The 22,654-nt window shown below is 39.4% G+C and overlaps 1 protein-coding gene and 1 pseudogene across 1 annotated transcript; one reads left to right on the top strand and one right to left on the bottom strand.

Annotated features, from left to right (window-relative positions):
- The first annotated feature begins 5,572 nt into the window (after window positions 1–5,572).
- LOC115588131 (trace amine-associated receptor 13c-like) lies at window positions 5,573–6,836 on the top strand (annotated as a pseudogene).
- A 10,126-nt stretch (window positions 6,837–16,962) lies between these two features.
- LOC115588428 (trace amine-associated receptor 13c-like) lies at window positions 16,963–18,131 on the bottom strand. Its single transcript, XM_030429046.1, has 2 exons — window positions 17,959–18,131; window positions 16,963–17,773 (listed from the first exon to the last, which is right to left on the bottom strand). The coding sequence occupies exons 1-2, from the start codon at window positions 18,129–18,131 to the stop codon at window positions 16,963–16,965; spliced, it is 984 nt and encodes a 327-aa protein (XP_030284906.1).
- Between the last annotated feature and the right edge of the window lie 4,523 nt (window positions 18,132–22,654).

Raw genomic sequence — 22,654 nt, 5'->3', positions numbered from 1 at the left:
TGCAGTAACTTCCGCCTTCCTTGTTGTCAAACAGATAACCATGTGTGGGAGGGATGCTTTCTGAGCTGTAGATATAACCTGAAACTAAAAAGGTTGCACACAGATGTGTTGTTATGTTGTTCCTCTTTGATCAAGTTTGTAAAAACTCCTTCAATGTAAGTCATCAGTGTCTCTGAGTCTTCATCTCTCCTGAATGGTCAAGTGAGCCGAAATTCCACAACACTTTTGGACCACTAATGCCACCAAAGTATGGCAGTGATGAAGTTGGTATGAGGAGAGAGGACAGTTCTGGAGGCCAATTGGCAGCAAACCATCTGCTGCCATAGATACCTCCAAATCTGATTAAGGGTGCTGTGTTGGCCTGCAGCTGGAAATCTTTGTGTTGAGTAAGGTGGTTGTCATAGAGCACCCTGAGGATTAATCAGGCTTGCTTTGCTGGCACCAGTCCATCGGTTGAAGCCCTTGAAGATAATCACAGGTCATAGATTGTCATACAGAAAAATAAAGTGTGCCACAATCCCATCTCCAATTTGCAGGATTTGTCCATGATGATGTTCTCATGGAGGGACAGAATGGTTGAATACAGGGACAGTAAGTCAGAGATGAATGATCGATTACGAGGGATGATGGTGAAATTTAGGTGTTCAAGCAGGGACAGAAAGATGATGCTTGGTACATTGGAGGGCAAGGAGGGCATTTGTAATATATAAGGAGATAGAGGAGAAAGTCATCCAGAAGGTGAATGACATGTGGAAATTGGTGATTGTTGAGTTTTTTTGGGCTGCTCTTTCATCAGAAGGTAAGATGGATGACGAAAGAGAAAGAACCTTTCCCAAAAAACAACACAAAGAACCTCAGGAAATCTGGATGTATGGACAGTGATTTGAAAGCAGTAACGATATTTGATTTGGCCAACGAGGCACCATGACAGACAAGATGGATGAGGTTGATGGCATAGGAAAATCCAGACTGGGGACAAGGCTTATGGGTCTCTATTTGCCCTAAATTAGCCCACCAATACTATAAATAGGTCTGAATAAGTGTTTTATTATGTATATATTTACTGGGGGCTGCTATAATGGACAAAACATTATAAAAAAAGCCATCCTGGCATATGCAGGCCTAAACAGAGTATAAATACAGATAGATATGCAGGCCTACTCGATCCCCCCCCCATCTTCGACAAAATATATTAAGCAAAAAGTAGCCCACTGATTGTAAATGAAATATGTAACATCAGCCTAAAAAACAGTGAAAAAAATCTAAACAGCTGGGTATTTCAATATAATTATTACTAAAGTCCATTTCAGTGTCAAATAAGTATCTTTTTTGTACAGTAAAACAATCAACACTTGGGCCTGAGCATATTACAAAAATATCAGCTCAGGGTCATTCAGTTCATTGAAAAAATCATATCATGCTCCGATCACAACAGAACTATTCAATGTGTAGGTTACTTGTGTTTATAAATGGAGACCTACAACAATGTTGTTTAAGATTAAAAAGTGTTATCCAGCCCATGCCTCAGGTCCAGGGTTGCTCACCCAAACAGTGCATACACATGGGGCCAAATGTATGAAATCCTGTGTACATTCAGGTGCAGAAAACAGGAAACATGCATACACAGTCTATTTGTCAGATTTATAAAACCCAACGTACATCTGTTCCCTCATACATCTCAATCATCCTGAAATTTTACACACATCCACAGGTGTCTGACCATCTGCACAATTTACAATAAATGGCTCTAAACATGCCCCCAATAACCTGGTTTACATGTAAAGGGCCAGAATTTAGTTTAGTGTTGAGGAGAAATGTCAGAGGCAGAGAAGCAGTTGAGTAAGCATTGTTTCATGGACTGTGAACTTGAGGTAATGATTAATCAAACTGACAGACGGAAATTAGTATTATTTGGGGGCTTCAGTTTTGGCATAGCAAAAAAGGAGGTAAAAAAAAGGTGGTCTGATTTCAAGCGAGAGGCCAGAAGGTGCATCTCTGCGCACAGTGAGAGGGTGCGAGCTCCTGGAGGGGCTCTTCAGGCTCTCGCCACTTGATCAGTGATCATCATCTTGGGCCAGAACATCAGTACTGTCCCAGAAAATTCACTCTAGCCTGTGAGAAAGGTTGAGATCTGGGAGTGCGGGTCTGACAATGCTGCCACGGCGTGTAGTGGGTCTGGATCCTCTGCACCTTGGTGTTTGCGCTGCTTCCTCCTCAGCTGGCTCTTGCGCAATGCTCAGCCCATGCGCACCGCTCCCAAGGCACGCTGCAATGTCCTGGGGATGCCAGCCGTAGAAACAATTGTGGCAATTTCCTCCCTGGCCCGTTTAACCAAAGCTAATTTGGATGGATTTCTTCCATCCCCATACAAGGCCACTCCTCGGTCTTTTACAGCCCTGACGAGAACGTCGGTCTCCTCGGCTGTGAACCGCTCCTGGCGTGCACCTGGCAAATTCGCCATTATAATAGCAATCCGCCATGGAACAAGTGCGCCTGCTTTTAAAGGGAATGCAAGATGACGCTCTGATTGGTTTATTGCACGTTACGCCCAAACCACACCTATGAGTAATGTAGCTACTTCAGCCCAACCCATTTTAGATTTGCGTCAGGCACAAGAGTCATTTATCCCGCCGGCATAATAGCAACAGCGCCTGCGTTTGATACTTGCATTTCAGATCGTTAGGATAGAGCCCAATGAATGCACAGAGAGCATAAAGAGGAGAAAGAGTGACTAGTGAATACTAAGTTCACTGAGAGGCTCAATTGAATTCCAACACACAGACGCACAAACTCTCAATGTGTGTCATTGCTCAATAGCTTAAGGCTATGCTACAGTAAAGTGTTGTAGCTGCTGGTGAACAAAAACACTCAAACAAAAACACCAGAGGTCATTTGCTGTTAATCTCTTAAAAGTCAGCTTCTTGCTAGTTTGCCAAACTTTACAATCACAGCTAAGCAAATAGGCCAACGTCTCAATTTAATATACAATCATACAATACATGTTGTCTATTCATGCAAACCACTTCAAGATAAAACCACATCAGCAAAGTACAGTCAATAAAAAAAAACAATAAAAAAAGTTTTGCCAAGTCGCCAACAAACTGTCTTGATGTTTCAGTAGTACATCAAAGTCAAACAAAAACTTTTCTCTTATTCCCAAATGTCAAGTAGATCCATTTCACCTACATACAGTTTTCCATTGTTTGTGTATGTATTTGTCAAAACCCCCTTACAGACACCATTATCCCTCTCCATTGGAGATCTTTAGATTACCGCCATTTGATTAAAAGCTCATTTGAGCAGATTCAAGAACCAATAAGTGATCCTCTCTTCTGAGCAACTAACATGAGCCTCTGCATGATTTATGCATTATGTAGCCAATGAGATTTGAAACCCAGTAATATGTAATCAGTTTCAGTTTTTAAAGCTATACATTTGGAAATCAAGTGTATGTAGTTCTATGCATTTTTTTTTCTTGTAATAGATTTTAAGCCCTTTTTTGACTATTTAATATGCACAAAATTAGCATAGACAAGGAAATAAAGAACTGTAACTGTTTACCTTTGTTACTCTGCTGATGCTATTAGGGGTACTTTTTTTTTAAGCGTGAGGAGTCCATTTTCAGTAATATCTTTAGTAAACTGAACGTGGACCATATAAGACTACATGATGTGGACCTGTTCTATCTTATGCTAAGCACCGGTAAATTCTAGTTTCAACGCAGTTGTCACTTTCAAGCCCACGTTGTGTAAATAAGACATGTACTAGCACCCACCTGTGCACCCCTGGGCGTGTTGGTCTTAAATGATGTGTGGTCAGGCGCACTGATGTTGGATTGCTTTCTTGAGGCAGCAAAGTCAAAAGTGCAGTCTGTTTCCTGCTATTTAAAGAGCACATTAGATATGCCTATTTGAGAGGCTGCTTGCAGTTATTTTAAACATTCCCATAAACACAGTAATGTACTGTGTCTTAAGTCATGGCAAACTAAAAGCTGTAGTTATAAACTCTCCGAAGGAAACAAGTTAGGAGTTTTAAATAATCAGTGAAGTTAATCAGCTGTTCCTTGTGCAAAAAATGTGCATGTTAACCCTCTAAGACCCACTGTTGTAATATTACAACGTTACGTTTAGCCACCCTAAAAAACAATCTGTTACATTTTATCTTGTTTTTTACCACATTTACATAGTCATTGTAAATGTCATTGGGGTCACTGCACTAAAGGATACACTAACATGCAATGCAGCAAGTGTGATGTTCACCTTTGCTTTTCAGAGGACAAGAACTGTTTGTGGGACTTTCACTATGAATGAAAGTCAGCCATGAAAAGGAAAAAAAGGAATGAAGAAGTCACTAGAAAAAGCTATTTAATAAAAAAAAAATAATAATAATAATTCTTCATGAAAATATGAATGTGTGATTATTATTAATGTTATATACCTTTATGGGGCTAAGTAAGCAATCAACTCTGCAAATGAATCCTTAGTTGTTCTGAATTGTTGTTCAGAGAACATGAGTACACATACAGAAATTCTGCTCCCACCTAAGCCCAACGTTGCAATATCACAACATTTCTCTAAAAACGTACATAAACATTTTTTTTTTCAAAAACTCTTGAATTTTTGCATCAGAGGCCTCCAACAACAACATCTGAAGGGTCAAAAAAAATTTTTTTTAGGTTTTTCTATATTTGGGTCTTACAGGGTTAATGTAGGGATACACATATAGTTTCTGCTGCTGGAGGGTTGCTGCAGGTTATGTAGTTTCCTCATTAAGGACATATTTCTTTGTTCTTATCCCACTGGTTATTGATCAGGATGACACATTATATGACTCCTCTGATCCACCGACTGAGATCCATTCAACCACAGAGGGACTCAGCATCACTTGTCCTCCTCCTCAGTTAAATATCAGTGTATTTTTTCATATGCAGTGAAGGGGAAGGGAAGTGGACACGACACTCAGATAAGTTCGATTTATGTTCCGCCCAAAACACACCCATGGCTAATTCACAGCCAAAATACCACCTATTTGCACCTGCTCGCCGATTATCAATCGTAAAAGCAGCTAAATGGGCTTGAAGACGCCGTAAATATACTAGTGCACTTACACTTAAGACAGAGCACTGTAGGGCCCATTGTCTCCAGTTTATAGAGGATGTTACAGGTCATCTTCAGACTTGTTTTTGTATCAAAAACTTTAAGCGATAATTCAGATTCCTTTTAACCCAGCACTCCAAGTAAAAATCAACTTAATAACGTTTCGAAAGATCTGTACTCCAAATGGTTCACCAACAGCTTTGAATTTACTTTAGACTAGACCAGGATAAGTGTTTTGGGATGATTTTACATACATTTCCAGGATTAGGAACAAATTGATTCTGCCATCTTGGATAATCCCAAGTGCACACAGGTTAGCTCAAGAATGTAGTCTCACAGTGAGCAACATTTACCACTTGAGCTCAGCCAACTTTTATCCTGTGACATCCGGCTGATGGCCAAATATGGAGATAAACATAAACCAAAGTCACCAACTTTGAGGGGGATGAACAAGAGGGCATAATACTTCAATCTCTATGGTGTGGACCAAAGCAGCAGAGGTGAGGGGGAAGGAGGGCTGGGCTGGAAGGATAGTGATAAATGAGTTGTATGATCAGCAGGTTCTCCTCTCTCTGGTGATGGAGACCTTGGAGGAAACAGAACTCTGCTTTCCACAACTCCTCAACAGCTCCTGCAGGAAGACAATACGTCCTCACTTTGAAACAATGCTGATATCCATTCTGCTTACCGTCAGCTCTCTGCTCACTGCAGCTCTTAACCTCCTGGTCATCATCTCTATTTCCCACTTCAAGTAGACATTAATTTATTTATTAAACAAATAAATAGTAGTAAAAAGCATTGACATTTAAACTGTGAGAAATAGTGATCTAATCATATTTCAGTCACGTGCTTAATCTGCTCTTATCTGAATGATGATTGAAATGATAACTTCATGCTGTTCTTCCTCTCCAGGCAGCTCCATACCCCCACCAACCTACTCATCCTCTCTCTGGCTTTCTCTCTTTCTTCATGGGCCTCTACATATTTCTTCCAGTTATGCTCCTGGACGGCTGCTGGTTCCTCGGTGACCTCATGTGTACTCTGTATGATTCTCTAGGATATGTTATTCCTTCAGCTTCAGTAGGAACCATGGTGCTCGTATCTGTTGACCGCTATGTAGCTATTTGTCATCCTTTGCATTACTCCAGTGAAATCACACAAAAAAGAGTTCAGGTGTGTGTTTGTCTGTGTTGGATATGCTCTATAATTTTTCAAAGTCTGATCCTGAAGGATGTATTGAAACAACCAGGCAGGTATCACTCCTGCATTGGGGAGTGTGTAGTTTTCATTAACTACATTGCTGGACTTGCGGATCTCACTTTTACCTTCATTGTTCCTTTTACTGTTATTGTTGTCTTGTATATGAGAATATTTGTAGTGGCTGTGTCTCAGGCTCGTGCCATGCGGCCTCATATTGCATCTGTCACACAATCAGGGAAAGTAACTGCAAAGAAATCTGAAATGAAAGCAGCCAGGACTCTTGGTGTTGTTGTAGTTTTGTTTCTGATATGTCTCTGCCCATATTATTGTGTTGTTCTTACAGGCCAACATAACTTTCTCAGTGATTCATCTGCAGCCTTTGTGTTATGGTTGTATTATCTTAACTCCTGTCTAAATCCTGTGGTTTATGCCTTTCGTTATCCCTGGTTCAGAAAATCAATCAAGCTTATAGTTACATTTAAGATGCTGCAGCCTGACTCAAGTGAGGCAAACATACTAAAAAAAACACTCCTTAAATGAGACCATGAGCATGAATAGACAAATGTGTATGTCACGGTGAGGGGTAGTTAAAAGCTGTGAATCACATGTGTGTCTGTACATTGCTTATGCTACAATATGATATTCTGTAAGAATGACTGAGCCGAGAACAGAGAAACAACTTCAGGTTTGTTAATTTTCCATTATTTCTTTCAAAACAGCACCAGTTTACGGTGTAGTCAGTTAAGATAAGGACTGTAACTTTTTTTGTGGTGGTGGCTGTGTGGAGTTGAGTGAAGACAACTGAGTTTCCATTCCCAACCTCTAGTAGTGTTTTTTTCAGGTGTTATTATCCACATCAGAAGAAAATTAAATTGTACTCCAATTTTTTTACTTGACGGAAGTCCGTGACCCACAGAATTAAGCAGGTACTGTTTCTTCATTGGCGTTACAAGCCAGTCCTTCATGGCAGCTATTTGGTATGTGAACACCTACAAACTAAAATAAAGTGAAGAGCCAATAATTGAAAGTATGCCCAGAAACTGAAGAAGTACAAAAACAAAACAAAAAATTCATTCGTTGTCTAGTCATTACGTGTTCTGATTCCTTGTGGCTTCAGTAAACCATTAAGCAATTTAGTCAAAAGTGTAAATTGAAAAAATTAAAAAAATACATCCCATCTCTGATGGATTGTTTCTCAGCTTTTTAAAGCACACAGTTTTATAAAAACAACATTCAATCCTTACAAATGTGCTATTAAATTAAACTTACTCTTCTTAATCATAGCTGAACTAAAATGTGTGCCTCATACAGTCTTTAAATTCAACACAAAATAATTTGAGCACAGTGATAAATTGTTGGTGATTTTTCTTTTTCAGTATGTTGCCTCCTAAGCCATGCAAAGTGGCATGTGTTCAGAATGAGATATCTCAACATTTACAGATTAATTGCCATGAAAGTTTGGATTGGAGTTATCGTCCCCAGAGAAAGAAGTCTATTGACTGTCGATCCCCTAACTTCACCTTGAGTGCCACCACTAGTTTGTGGCTTTTAGTGAAATGTCTTGATTACTATGAGAATGAATGTCTTGCATTTGTTGGAGTTGTGTGCTGCTGTCACATAGTCCTTTATGCTTAGGAAGGTTCCTAATTGTATGAAATGACCCAGATGTAATGGCAACCATAAAAAGAACTCTTCCAGTTTTATAAATTCTGAGAAAAGGTGATCAATTCTTAGTACATTATGTCATTTAGCATAGGAAACACTGGACTAGTATTTATGAAAGGAAAGGAAGTTTTTCTGTCCCACAATTCCCAGCTGTAGCAGTAAATTATGTAATAACACCCCATTATGTAATAATGTAATACATTTTCAATTCATTATGTTTTGTTATGTTATGTTATTTTATGTATTTTGTAATATTCTGCCACATTTTGTGATAGAATTCTTGAACACAATATGTAATAAACTTTGCCTCATTTTGTAATAAGTTCTTACATATTGCGTCAGTAATTACACAATGCAGGTGTTGCACTTTTTTTTTATCAAGAAATGTTATAATTTGATGCATTATGTAATAAACCACCAAAATGGATGACTTAATTAGAAAAAAAACATGATACCATCTGAATGACATTGACTTTAAGCATACCAGCATTTTTATGTGGTGCTACACAAGCTTTTCACATACACATCCAGCCTGTATCAGCTCTAAGAACTTCACAGCACCATCAATTCAACATTCGGAACTGCTTTGTTGTGTTGTTTTCTCTTAAGCTATTTTATTTATCAGATCATAAAGTACAAGTGATATGAGACATTTTTGTCCATATGTTTTGAACACAGCAAGGTTAAAACATAAACATAAACCAGAGACTAGCCTTCTAAGGCTCCCCATAAAACCCCTCTTCAACACCTAATCTGCCAGAGTGGCTACACATTCCTGGTTCCACCGAACCACCTGGTTCCAAACACTGCAAGTAAAAAAGCTTAAATCTTGCATAGATCTGGCAAATAGAATCTTTTGCAGGAGTCTATCCAAGCAATTGCAAGAAAAGAAGACCTTCACCACCGAAGGCAAGGTGTATGTGTGGCAAAGGTTGGCAAAGGGATATAAAAAACTTGCCTAATGTCTTTCAATCTGCAGTGATGGACATCTTAGGTGACCTGGGAACTACTATCTACATCGAATACATGTATTGCTGCGATACTGAGGAAGAACATCTGGTCAGGCTGCAAAAGTGATCACTGCAGCAGGACTGAAGCTCAACACATTCAAGCAACATAAGAAAAATAAGGTTTTACAGACAGTACTATTACTGTCATTACAGTACAATATTAACAAACATTCATTGAGTTTATATTTTGAGTTCTTTCTTTCTTTGGAGGTCAAGTTTGCATTTATATTTGGTAAAGGGCAGTTCTTCCTTGGCAATGAAAAAGCCTGTGTTAAACTTAAAGAGTAATTTGGCCTCTTCAGAGCACTGATTAACAGCCCCTTGCCTTCTAAATGCAACTGACAGTGGAATTGCATTTGTATTGCAGTACAGGTCACAGCATATTTTATGCCTTAGACTAAAACTGTTTTTGACCAGTGTCTTGTGTTTTAAGTGGGTAGTGTTCAGTTCATGGAATTCTCCTCTCTGAGATACAAATTTGCACAAGGCATTCCTTATGTAAACAGTATTTTCTGCCCTTTTTCTCCACACATGTGTCTTCAGACTTGGACTCATCCTCTGAGTTAGGATATGTGTGTGTGCTCAAGTTTGTTTATTAGGATAAAACCCCTTGAGATGTACCATCTCATTTTTGAGGATATGACTCTGGCACACTACCAGGCTTATTGGAGAGAAAATAAGCGTCAAGAGTTTGTTTCGTCATTGTTCGCTGAAAGTGAAACCATCTCCTTCCGCGCTCAGAATGACTTTAGGACCCGCCCCTTCCACACAGTAGCCACTTACAGTGCCATTCCCCATTCCCTCCCTCTCTCTCATACACTGGCCTGCCACTTCCTGATTCCAGATTCTTTGATTTGCCCCTTCCACGTACCAGTGTAAAAAAAAACTGTTCGCACATGCATGACTACATGTAAAGTTTAGTTGCACTGTCTCAAATTTTGGTGGCAAAATGCAGTCTGGAACCCTGACTATGCAGCTATTAGAGATAACGCTTCCTCAGCTACCAGATGTATTTCAAACCACTATATTTCTGTCTCAAAATGAAGGGCGATAGTTAGGAATGTGAACCAATTAAGACCTGGGCATGGTCAGCTACAGACCATGACAAACTGGAAAAGTTGCAAGAAGTCATTCAGGCAGCCATAAGGTTGCCTTCCAGCAAGAAAACACAGAATGCAGTCCTGACAGAAGAAAAACCCTATGAATGGGTCCCCCAGACATTTCACTGGGGCTCGCTTCTCAAGCAAAATGGAGAGAAACGCTTCTTGCAGAAGGGCTGAACATCCAGCAGTGTACAACAAGGAGAGGCAACCACAGTACTGTATACATCACTGAAAAATGGACAAACAAAGGAAAAAAGGGCCAAAATAATAACAAACAGCCACTTTTGTGCCCAGGCCCTCAACAAAACCTCACCGTTTGGGAAGAAAGTGTCTTTGAAGGGGTAAAAGGTAAGATGGTGGCCTACCGGGACTTGTGGAAGAAGATAGCGAGTTGCAGCTGAACATGGATTTAAACATGGTTCACCAGAGGCCCATGTAAGGGAAGGAGCTCACTGGCAAGGAAATGATGAGGAGGAGCGGTATGTTTGAGGATGGAGGAGTGGAACGAGACACCCAAAGGAAGAGTGGTGCAGGGAGTGTAGCAGACTATGCATGCATTGTCAGGCCATGCAGGCACCCTACATACACAGAAGGATTGGGAAAAGCAGCGGCCCTGGATTCAAGGAAATCAAATTTGCCATGGCCTCAAAGTTTGTGAAGTCTGTGGTCAATACAATGCAGGGCGCCAAGGACAACCGGTGGATGGCCTAACCTTAAAAAGCACCATCCCCTGGTGATTAATCTGGATGCATGTGGCTCACCAACAGTTTCGTTAATATGCTTGACCGTGTCTGCAGTAACCTTGGAGTACCTAGCTAGAAGAAGACCAAGGACCGAAAAATGGCCTATAGCACACAGTACCTACATCAGATTGGCCACTGTATACTGGGTGGTTACCATAAGAACTCTGGACAGGCAGAGACCTGACGAGATTGGACTTTGCCAAAAAAGTGTTCCTGTCAGAAGACATTTCTGTACTTGAAGGTACAGTTCTGTCCTACTGTAGCCTATAGGGCCAATTATTGTACTTTAAAGTACCTATGTGTACCGTTTGGGGGTAAAAAAGGCACATAAATGTTCCAGAATAGCAAAAGGTACATATATGTACTCCTAAGGTACACATATTTACCCTCTAAAGCTTCAATATTAGAGACAGTGTGTTGTGTTTGATAAAGTGAAAAAATGTAGGACTGTTGGGTAACCTATTAAGCCTATTATTATTACTGTCGGACTATTAATATGAATTAACATGATGATTAAAGATTAAACACAATATTTTTAGATTAATTGAAGTATTAATTAGTATTACTTATTATTATTAATTTTATCATAATTTGTTTGTGCGCACACATACACACACACACAACACACACAGAAGGTATAATGGTACAAACATGGTACAAACGCCGGCGTGATCATCGACTCCAGAGGGTTAATGTGGAAACAACTTGAAGGCTACAAAGAATGTTATATTAGTCTTATTGGTCGGAGTGATAAACAACACGTTGATTTGCTTTTCAGTTTTTAAGTTGTTTTTTCCACAGCACCTGAATGCAGCATACTTGGCCAACGTCTCGCGGCGAACGTTTTTTTTCCTTTTCGGCCCGCGCGCTGCAGCCTGCAGGCGGATTGGTGAGAGTGACACGGAGGGCGCAGCAGGTTCAACCCTCTCCAGTGTTTCAACAGAGGATTTACTACAAATTATCACCAGCATAGGCGGCATTGAGGTCACAGAAGCCGAAGCACAGAGATTCAGAGGTAAGTTTAAATCCAAACTGGATTACAGTTGGCTCTCAGTTTTAGTATCAACCCGAGCGTTAGCTTGATGGGCAGCTAACTTTAGCTTCATAGTTAACGTTAGCTCACTCAAGAATGAGCTAACGTTTGCGAATTGTTTAATGCTAACACACATTTTCAGTTTTGCTGTGTACGTGTAAAGTAAGTTAAGCTTTGGCAAACACCAAGCAGAAAATTTAATATTATAGGTAGGCTGAATGGAGGGTTCACAAGATGGTACTACATGTTCGGCTCAGATATAAAGTCAAGCTTGTGAAACCTCACTGCAAGGAGTTATGGAGGGTAAATTGGGTTAACGTAAGTCAAGCCAGACCTAACCCGGTTTAATCACTTCTTTTAAGTGGAGTTAAGAGTTTTTTTCCTAACAACCGTATTAATCAGTAAGCAAAAGTTTACTTGGGCACTGCTCTTTTTTCTGACCATAGAATTTAATGTCATAGTTCCAAGCTACAGCGGTAACTGGCTTATGTTTAAATCTAACGTAGTTAGAATCCAATCTGGTGAGTGAATAAACCTACACATGATCAGCAGTAAAACTGCTTTGCGCTTGCTTTCCTATTGTTTGTCTACCGAAAGGGCGGCAGCGCTGCTGCGCTCAGCGCACAAATTATTTGAACTCTGTTTGCCGCCGACCGTTCAAAGCACAACCAATGAGAGTCCAGCTGTATGTGCCATAGCCAGATGGCGGATTGCCGCAGTGTTGTTTGGGCCCGCCATATTCTCTCAATTGATCCCGTTGGACGGTCCAGCCGACACCACTGAAGTTAAAATTTGAAGATAAAATTCCAACAGCTTGTGTCCAAGTTGAAAGAGAACAACAGTCTAACCCCGAGCCCTGCGCCTGATGAGGAATGCCCTCAACTTACTTCTTCAGCAACATTTACATCAAGGCAAGTGTTTGGTGAATGTTTTAATACCATCTTCCTGGTCTAACACTCAAATTGTTTTATTATTACAGCCTAAATTTTCACACATGGCCTGTTAAAAGGAATTAGACAACAAAGAACTGTAGCAGGGGAAAAAAGTTTTTTCCTTTAATAGTAATACATATTATGAGGCCTGACCTGTGAGTATGAAAGTGATTCATAAGACACAACAAGGTAACACTTGTAGACTGGAATGTGTTTGGAGCAATTGGTGTGTCTTTGTGTGTAACACAAACAGACACAGCATACATGTTCTTGTTTAATTAGGGATTATGAAATAGGTTCAATTTCACAAATAGGGGTGCCTTCCTTAGGTGATTGTGACATGGCGGACAATGTTTTTTTTCTGTTGTCTTGCAGTTTGGAACCCTCCTGCCACAGGCTGCCAGCAATCATTTCGATTCCGCAATTCCCAAGAGATGTCCAGAGCCGGCTGGATGCCAAAGAACCAGTCCAAAAGACACAGAAATACCGCAACAAAATCATTGGGACTTTGTATGAAATATTGTCACAGTACACAATGTAAGTATTTCTTTCCAAATACAGTGATATCCATTTTTGATTTTTTTTTTTGAGGAAGAACAGAATTTAATTTCCATACCAGTGGAATGTTTGTTTTGATTATTAGTCTTGTGTTGTGTCGAGCTCAGCATCCAGGGCCTTCCCTGCCTTATTAACTCAAAGGGGGACCACCCTTGCATTACTGGCCACCACAATTGCAAAGGCTTTTTTTGTTTTGTTTTGTTTTTTTTACACCAAAATATTTTGTCTTTTATCAGCAACTACTTTGAAACTATAACAATGTTGAGCATGTTGATATGAAAATGTGCAGTTTATGGATAAAGTGCTTCAGCGTGTGTCGTCTGTATCTGTCAATACTGTTAAATATGCACTTGGGGATGTTTTTGTTGTAGGGCATGTGCACACTGAAGCCGTCCCTTTATTCTTTAAAACCAAGTACATACTGAATGTGGACACGTTGTGGGTGTTGTGTGGAAAACTGTTGATTCCTTTTATGAAAGTCATTTCCATGCTTACCATGTCACAGTTGACAGGGACTGGACTCTGCTCGAACACGGAAATGAATTAGACCATCAAGCTCTTGACACGTATTTGGTTGATGACAGACTGTTTGTGTCTTTGAGGTACTCAGTTTAAGGTTTAAGGTTTCGTTTGTTGTCGTTCTTTTAGGTTTGCAAAATTTAAGAAATGACAGTTGTATGAATGAAATGTATTTGACTAAATTGTATGAAATAATAAATTGCAATGAACGGTCAAGAAATTGTGGTACATTTTTGTCTCTTTAGAGTCCAAAACAGCTTGTCACAGGGCGGTACCAATATAAGTACACTATTGTACCCTTTTATGGATACATTTTTGTTTTATTATTATTATTATTTGAAGGTACATTTTTGGCATGCTAGGTGCACAATTGTACTTAAACTGGTACACTTTGATAAGGTACAAAAATGTACCAGCACCAATGGGTACAAAATTGTCTTTAAAAGAGGTACACCTGGTGCGACAAGGGTTTGTACCCTTTTAGGTACATTTTCGTACTTCTATTTTTGAGTGAGTGGAAATAAGTTAAAAACTATTGTGTAGTATGCATGAAGCCCACTAGATGCAAGAAAATAATTATCATAGTTATCAAGAGATTTCACTACACGAAATAGACATGGACTCTCAAATTACAGACCTGTTTCTTTACTGCCACAATTTTCAAAAATACTAGAAGAAATAATGTATAGCAGATTAAATGATTTCATCACATAACATGACATGCTGAGTGATCAGCAATATGGATTTAGGGCTAACAGGACAACTTCACTGGCATTAATGGAATTTGTTGAAGAAATAACAGCTGCAATAGAGAAAAAAGAATATGCAATAGGAATATTCCTAGATCTAAAAAAAAAAAAAAAAAACATTTGACACTGTCGACCATGATCTCTTGTTAAGAAAATGCATAGATATGGAGTCAGAGGGGTGGCACTATCCTGGGTCGGCAGTTACCTGGAGAATAGATATCAGTATGTACAAATGAATAACAACTTCAAAGCTCAACTTCAGATGGTCAGTTGTGGGGTTCCCCAGGGTTCAATACTGGGACCAATGTTGTTATTATTATATATAAACAGCATATGTAAGGTCTCTAAGTTATCAAAAACAATTGTGTTTGCAGATAATACAAATCTACTCTGTTGCGGCAATAACTTGGAACAACTCATGGTTACAGTTGAGATGGAATAAAAAAAACTAAAGAGATGGCTTGATTGCAACAAGTTAACATTGAACCTATATAAAACAAAATGTATAATGTTTGGAAATCGACCAATAAATTCAAATAAGAAACTCATGAAAACAATGTTGTCATTGAAAGAGTGTCTAAAATCAAATTTCTTGGAATCATAATTGATAATAAATTGTGCTGGAAGCCACATTTAAACTATATAAAAACTAAAATATCAAAGTCAATTGCAGTACTATACAAACTTAAAGATTTTGTAAACCAAGCATCACTATACACCTTGTACTGCTCTTTTATCCTTCCATACATAAGTTACTGTGTGAAAGTGTGGGGTAAAACGTACAAAACAAATACTAAACCAAACTTTATCCTTCAAAAGAGAGCCATAAGAATTGTAAATAAAACCACTGACAGAGAAACAACAAATCCATTGTTTATCAAGTTAAAAGCTCTAAAATTTAACAATTTGGTCAATTTCAAAACAGCTCAAATTATGTATAAAGCCAAAAATAAAACCTGAGGCAAACCAATATATTCAAGAAACAACTAGTAAGAACAAACACAAAATATCATTGTATTACAGCCAAATGAGTCACATTATGGAACAATTGTAACAAGGAACTGAAAACATGTACATCATTAAATATGTTCAAACAAATGTTCAAAGACAATATACTGAAAGGATACATGATGGAATAGGATGCGTAGGTGGTTTTGTTATTTAAGAACATCTTATTTATTATCTATGTGATCCTAATCTTTGATTTCACAAGAATTATTATAAAATAAAAATGAAATATAGATATAAAAAAGGAGTAGGACTCGATAGGTTCACACTTCCTTCCTGCTCCTTTTCGGACATGAAATTTTTATTTGCTTTTCTCTGGTGGGATTTAGTGATTTTCTTTGTGCCTGATGTTTTCAAACTTGTTTGCTTTTGTATTATTATTATCATTATTACAATTATCATTATTATTATTGTTATTATTATTATTATTATATTATTTTTTAAACTTATCTTATTGTCTTATTTTGTCTTTAACATATCTGAATCAATAAATAAAGAGAAATAAAGAGATTTCACTAAAAGCCACAAATGTCAAACTACTACTTTGAGGTGAAGTTAGGGGATCTGCAGTCAACACACTTCCTCCTCTTGGGACCTCAAATCCAATCCAAACTTTTATGGCAGTCAATCTATAATTGTTAAGGTTCTGAACTCATTTTACTTGCATGGCTTGGTAGGCAACATACTAACAATATATCACAGTTCTTAAATCATTTTGTGTTTAACTTAAAGTTAAAATGTTTGTTTAGCTACGATTTGGAGGAGTTAGTTCCACTGAATTGTATATATTTAGGGATTGAGTGTTGTTTTTATAGGATAACTTAGTATATGTGTTATTTAAAAAGTAATGCGGCTGAGAAACAATCCCTCAGAGATGGGATGGATTTTTTTCTTTTTTAAAATGTACTCTAACTTGTTAAATGGTTTGAGGAAGCCACATTAAAGGTCTGTCCTTAATCACCAGTGAAGAAACAGTACCTGCTCAACTCTGTGGGTCACGGACCCACAGAATTGAGCAACTTCAAATATTTTCTTCAGATGTGAATAATGTCTGAAAAAGCACTTCTAGAGGCTGGGGATGGAAACTCAGTTTTCTACACTTCATTGTGCTTACCACACAGCCACCACCACAAAAATGCTGTTTTGAAAAAAAAAAATGGAAAATTAACAAACGTGAAGATGCTTCTCTGTTATTGACTCAGTCATTCTTACAGAATATAATATTGTAGCATAAGCAATGCAAGGACACACATGTTATTCGCAGCTTTGAATTACTCTTCACCGTGCTCACCTACATTTGTCTATTCATGCTTAGGGTCTTATTTCAGACCCAATACAGAGTCTTTCTACAGTATGTTCGCCTCACAGGAGTCGGGCTGCAGTATCTTAAATGTAACTATGAGCTTAATTGATTTTCTTAACCAGGGATAACAAAAGGCATAAACCACAGGATTTAGACAGGAGTTAAAATCATACAACCATAACACAAAGGCAGCAGATAAAGTATTGAGCAAGTTATCTTGGCCTGTAAGAGCAACACAATAATATGGACAGAGACATATTAGAAACAAAACTACAACAACACCAAGAGTCCTGGCGGCTTTCATTTCAGATTTCTTTGCAGTTACTTTCCCTGATTGTGTTACAGCTGTAATATGTGACCGCATGGCACGAGCCTGAGACACAGCCACTACAAATATTCTCATATACAAAACAACAATAACAGTAATGGGAACAATGAAGGAAAATGTGAGGTCTACAAGTCCAGCAATGTAGTTAATGAAAACTACACACTCTCCAATGCAGGAGTGATACCTGCCTGGTTGTTTCATTATGTCCTTCAGTATCAGACTTTGAATCATTACAGAGCATATCCAACACAGACAAACACACAGCTGAACTCTTTTTTGTGTGATTTCACTGGAGTAATGCAAAGGATGACAAATAGCTACATAGCGGTCAACAGATACGAGCACCATGGTTCCTACTGAAGCTGAGGCAATAACATATGCTAGGTACTGATACAGAGTACACATGAGGTCACCGAGGAACCAGCAGCCATCTATGAGCAGAATCTGAAAGAACATAAGGAGGCCAACGAAGAAATCTGAGACAGCCAGAGAGAGGATGAGGAGGTTGGTGGGGGTGTGGAGCTGCCTGGAGAGGAAGAACAGTGTGAATTTATCATATTAATCATTCAGATAACAGCAGATCAAGCACATGACTGAAATATGATCAGATTACTGTTTCTCACAGTTGTCAAAATCACCCAGTATACACTGGCCAATATGACAATCCGTTTTACTACTATTCATTAGTTAAATAAATTAGTGAATGTCTACTTGAAGTGGGAGATAGAGATGATGACCAGCAGGTTAAGAGCTGCAGTGAGCAGAGAGCTGAAGGATAGCAGAATGTAAATCAGCATGGTTTCAAAGTGAGAACGTATTGTCTTCCTGCAGGAGCTGTTGAGGAGTTGTGGAAAGCAGAGGTCAGTGTCCTCCAAGGTCTCCATCACCAGAGAGAGGAGAACCTGCTGAGCTCTGGCAGCTTTTTGACCAAAGCTTTCTGTCATACAACTCATTTATCACTATCCTTCCAGCCCAGCCCTCCTTCCTCCCCACCTCTGCTGCTTTCTTCCTCTCCATAGAGATTTACTTATTTTGACTTCTTTGTTCATCCTCCTCATTGTTGATGTCTTTGGTTTATGTTTATCTCCATATTTGGCCATCTGCCAGATGTCACAGGTCCATGTTGACGGAGCTAAAGTGGTAAATGTTGCTCTTTGTGAGAGTACATTCTTGCCCTAATCTTTGTGCACTTGACATTATCCCATCTGGTTGAACGCTGATGAACTTGTTCCTATTCCCTGAAATGTATGTAAAATGATCACAAAACAACTATCCCAGTCGAGCCCAAACTAAAATAAAAGCTGTCGGTGAACCATTTGGAGTACAGACATGGTTTGGGGCTCTTTTGAAAGTTTATTAAAATGATTTTGCACTAGGTAAGAAGAACCTTATTTACTGCTTAATTTTGATACAAAATAAGCCTGAAGATGACCTGTAATAGTCTCTGTCAGCAGGAGGAGACAATGGGCCATATTTAGACAGCTTATGGCAGTCATCTAAAGTGAAGCCAGCTAGTGCATTTAGGGCGTGTCCAAGTCCCTTTTGCTAGTTGAACAATGGATAATGCGCAAGCACAGTGCACAGCAGCAGAAATTATACGTGTATCCCTACATTAACAAGTGTATTTGTGCACAAGAAACAGCTGATTAACTTCACTTGATGAACTTGATTACTTGAAACTCCTAACTTGTTTCCTTTAGAGAGTTAATAACTACAGCTTTTAGTTTATACATATGAGACAGTACATGACTGTGTTCATGGAAATCTTCAAAATAACTGAAAGCAGCCTCTCAAATCATAAGATAAGACTGTATAAACCCATCTGTTTAGGTGCATCTAATGTGCTCTTTTAATAGCAGGAAACAGATTGCGCTTTTGGGTTTAGACCAGCTTTTTGTTAATCCATGGCAGAGTCACTTTCTGCTGCCTCAAGACAGCAGTCCGCCATCATAGCGCCTGACCACACCTCATTTTAATACCGACATGCCAAGGGGCGCACAGGTGGGTGCAGGTACATCTATTATGGAAACAATGTGTGTGCTGGGCGTAAAAATTACAGCTGTGTCAGTTTGAAACTAGCATTTAAATCTTTAAGATAAGATGAGTCCAAATCATGTAGTCTTACGTGATTGAAGTTAAATTTATTAACAATACACTTAACACTTAATTTTTCTGAGGAAATATCCAGTCACTTGGCAAAACAATGCTACTGTATAACCTCAAAAGACCTCTGATAGCCTGAACATAGTTACATGGAAAAACTCTCATTATAGTTCTTTATTTCCTCCGTCCATATAAAATAGTCAAAAAAGTGCTTATAGCCTATTAAGGGAAAAACATGCATAAAACTATGCATATAGCTATAGCTGTATAAACCAAAATGAATTACCTATTACTGGATTTTAAATCTCATTAGCTTCATGATGCATCAATCATTCAGACGCTGCTGTGTAAGTGGCTCAGGAAAGAGGATCATTCATTGGTTATTGTAGGCTCTAGCTTGGGCATAGAAGCTCATATCTGCTTAAATGAGCTTTTAATCAAACGGCTGCCATCTCAGGATCTCCAATAGAGAGGGATAATGGTGTCTGCAAGGCTTTTGACAAATAAATGCACAAATAAGCAATCCAATCGCAATTTTTTGCCACTATCATTTAATCATGGATTACTGTGTGTTTGGACTTAATGTGTTACTGGAATGGATTTACTGTACATTTGGGAATAAAAGAAAGTTTTTGTTTTTTTTGAGCTGCCATTTGCCTTGCCCTTTTTTTGAGGGGTGTTAGTGAGCAGCTTAAGTTAATGGCCTGAGATGAGCCAAAGTGGGCTCTCTAATTTCCCTGACCAGTAATTTAAATGATTGCTTTTGCTTTGTAAGTGAGTGCCTCTCGCCACTCATTCATGCAACACGATCACATACAAAGTTTGAAGCCATTTACTGACAGTAAATGTAAAGTGTAGATAAAAGTCCATCAGTGATGAAGGCTGCAGTTTCTCAACACCAAAGTAGGCTATATCTCCCATATTGACACATCTCCCAGGTGAAAAAAAATGCACTCTTGCAGGCGTTGGGAGTGTGGATGAAAGAGAGACGTGGTTGAAGTCACCTGTGATGGTCACAGCGTGGATTACGTCACATGCGGCATCCTCATTCCCAGTTGCCAGAATGTAAAAAGTAATGGCATACAGGAGAGATCATCAGGAGAGACCCAAGCACGAAAAAAGTAACAAGGAGATATCCGGTGAAACGGCATCGTGATGTGTGAATTGTGTATAAATCCACAGCACAGTGAACAATTACCAAAGAAAAACAAGCTAAAAACACAATAAAAACTATGACGTACCGGGAGCTGCTACTATAGGCTGCTACTGGCATGGCACCATCTTGTAAATGAAATGATCATGATCATTCCCCGCTCCTCTCCCCGGAGATATCCGAGAGGGGGGCTGTTGTGGTGGTTTATTGTAAGGACTGTATAGTTAACTGGATTGAATCACTTGTGGCAGCTGGGGGGCATTGGTTAGAATACACAAGTCCAGATGTTCCTTTTAGTTTCTTTATAGCCGATTAAAGGAGAACTTCGGTCGATTTAAACATGCAGCTTCATTGCTCAAGCTACCCTTGACTTGCGAGTACCGAAGACGCGAACAAATTTGGTCCAGCCATTACAGAGCTCCGTGAACGGAGATGTAGCATTGAACGCTAACTGCATGGGGTCAGAACTTCACGCTGTGTTTTAAGCATCTTAACATGCTCCACATCTCACACCAGAAGTTATGCAACATCAGCAGACACCTTAGCACACAGCACTGTAGCGTGTATGACTCAAACTGAATAAAAAAGTAGTTAAAATAGTGTGTTTGTGCAAGCAGCTACTTACCTGTTTGTTGACATCCGTGTGTTCCGGTAGCTAGACCAAACTAGTCAATCCGTCGAGCGTGCACTTACTCCCTCACTGGAGGAGACGGAAACGTATTCCAGCATTTTCGTGTGTATGTTCATAATGTACATGTCCATGTTACAACCTGTCATGAGCCATGAGCCTTACAATAGCCTGTTAAGCCTGTTAAGTGCACACTCGGTGGATACGCTAGTTTGGTCTAGCTACCGGAAGACGCGGATGTCAACAAACAGGTAAGTAGCTCCTTGCACAAACACACTATTTTAACTACTTTTTTATTCAGTTTGAGTCATACACGCTACAGTGCTGTGTGCTAAGGTGTCTGCTGATGTTGCATAACTTCTGGTGTGAGATGTGGAGCATGTTAAGATGCTTAAAACACAGCGTGAAGTTCTGACCCCATGCAGTTAGTGTTCAATGCTACATCTCCGTTCACGGAGCTCTGTAATGGCTGGACCAAATTTGTTCGCGTCTTCGGTACTCGCAAGTCAGGGGTAGCTTGAGCAATGAAGCTGCATGTTTAAATCGACCGAAGTTCTCCTTTAAGAATGGTTGAGGGTGTGAGTGTGACAGATGAGTGTGTGTGGGTGAAATGTGTGTGAAAGATGTATGGAAGGTGTGTATATGTGTGTGTGGTTCTGTAACAGAGAATAAAAAGCAACAGTTATCAGAACAGCATGTACATGATTAACTATACAGTACCAGGAATGGTAAAGAATGAATCGTTCAGCTTACTTACAACCAGTAATATACAGTAATAATACAAACATATACACGTGAGAGACTTCTTACTATTAGCAACTATTAGCATTAACTTGTTAGCCAGATATCAAAACATGTTAGCTCTAAGGAATAACATAAAGCAATAAACAACCATAAACATCACACTCACTGTTCTTTGAACGCACACTGTCAAGGTCCCAACTCCTGACAGAAACGGCAACACTGATAATCCAACAACAGTCTCTCTTTCTCTCTCTGGCACATGTCCACCTGCTACATCGGACCACTCTGTGGAGGCTCCTTTAGACAGCAGGGGGCGCAGTTCTGCCTGTTATTTAGCTCTTCTATGTCTGTCCTTCAGCACAGCCGCCCCCAAATTTGTCCATCAAATTTGTCACCTTAAGAAGGACAGACATTATCTGTGTCATGGATGGCAGGCAGGGCAACAAGACGAGCGACTGGTCTGGTGTAGGTCTTGTCTTTGACCTTGACCACTGCAGTCCTGACTCTAATATCCCGTCCTGGGATGACTTGGTAGATGTGGCCAATTGGCCAAAGTGCTCTTGACAGATGGGGGTCCACTATCATAACTATGGTTCCAGGTTGAAGCTGGGGCTGGGCCGAATCTTTGTGCCATTTACAGCACATTTGCCTAGTGGGAAGATAGTGTTGAATAAAGCACCTCCAAAACTGATCAGCCAAAACCTGACTATGTCTCCAGTGGCGCCGGCTCAGCATCTCAGTCTCTCCATATATAGCCTATGGAAGCAAGGGGTCCAGCC

This window comes from Sparus aurata, chromosome 9, assembly GCF_900880675.1.
Source record: "Sparus aurata chromosome 9, fSpaAur1.1, whole genome shotgun sequence".
Classification (NCBI taxonomy): domain Eukaryota; kingdom Metazoa; phylum Chordata; class Actinopteri; order Spariformes; family Sparidae; genus Sparus; species Sparus aurata.
Note: the sequence above shows the minus strand (reverse complement) of the source record. Positions and strands in the feature narration are given on the sequence as shown.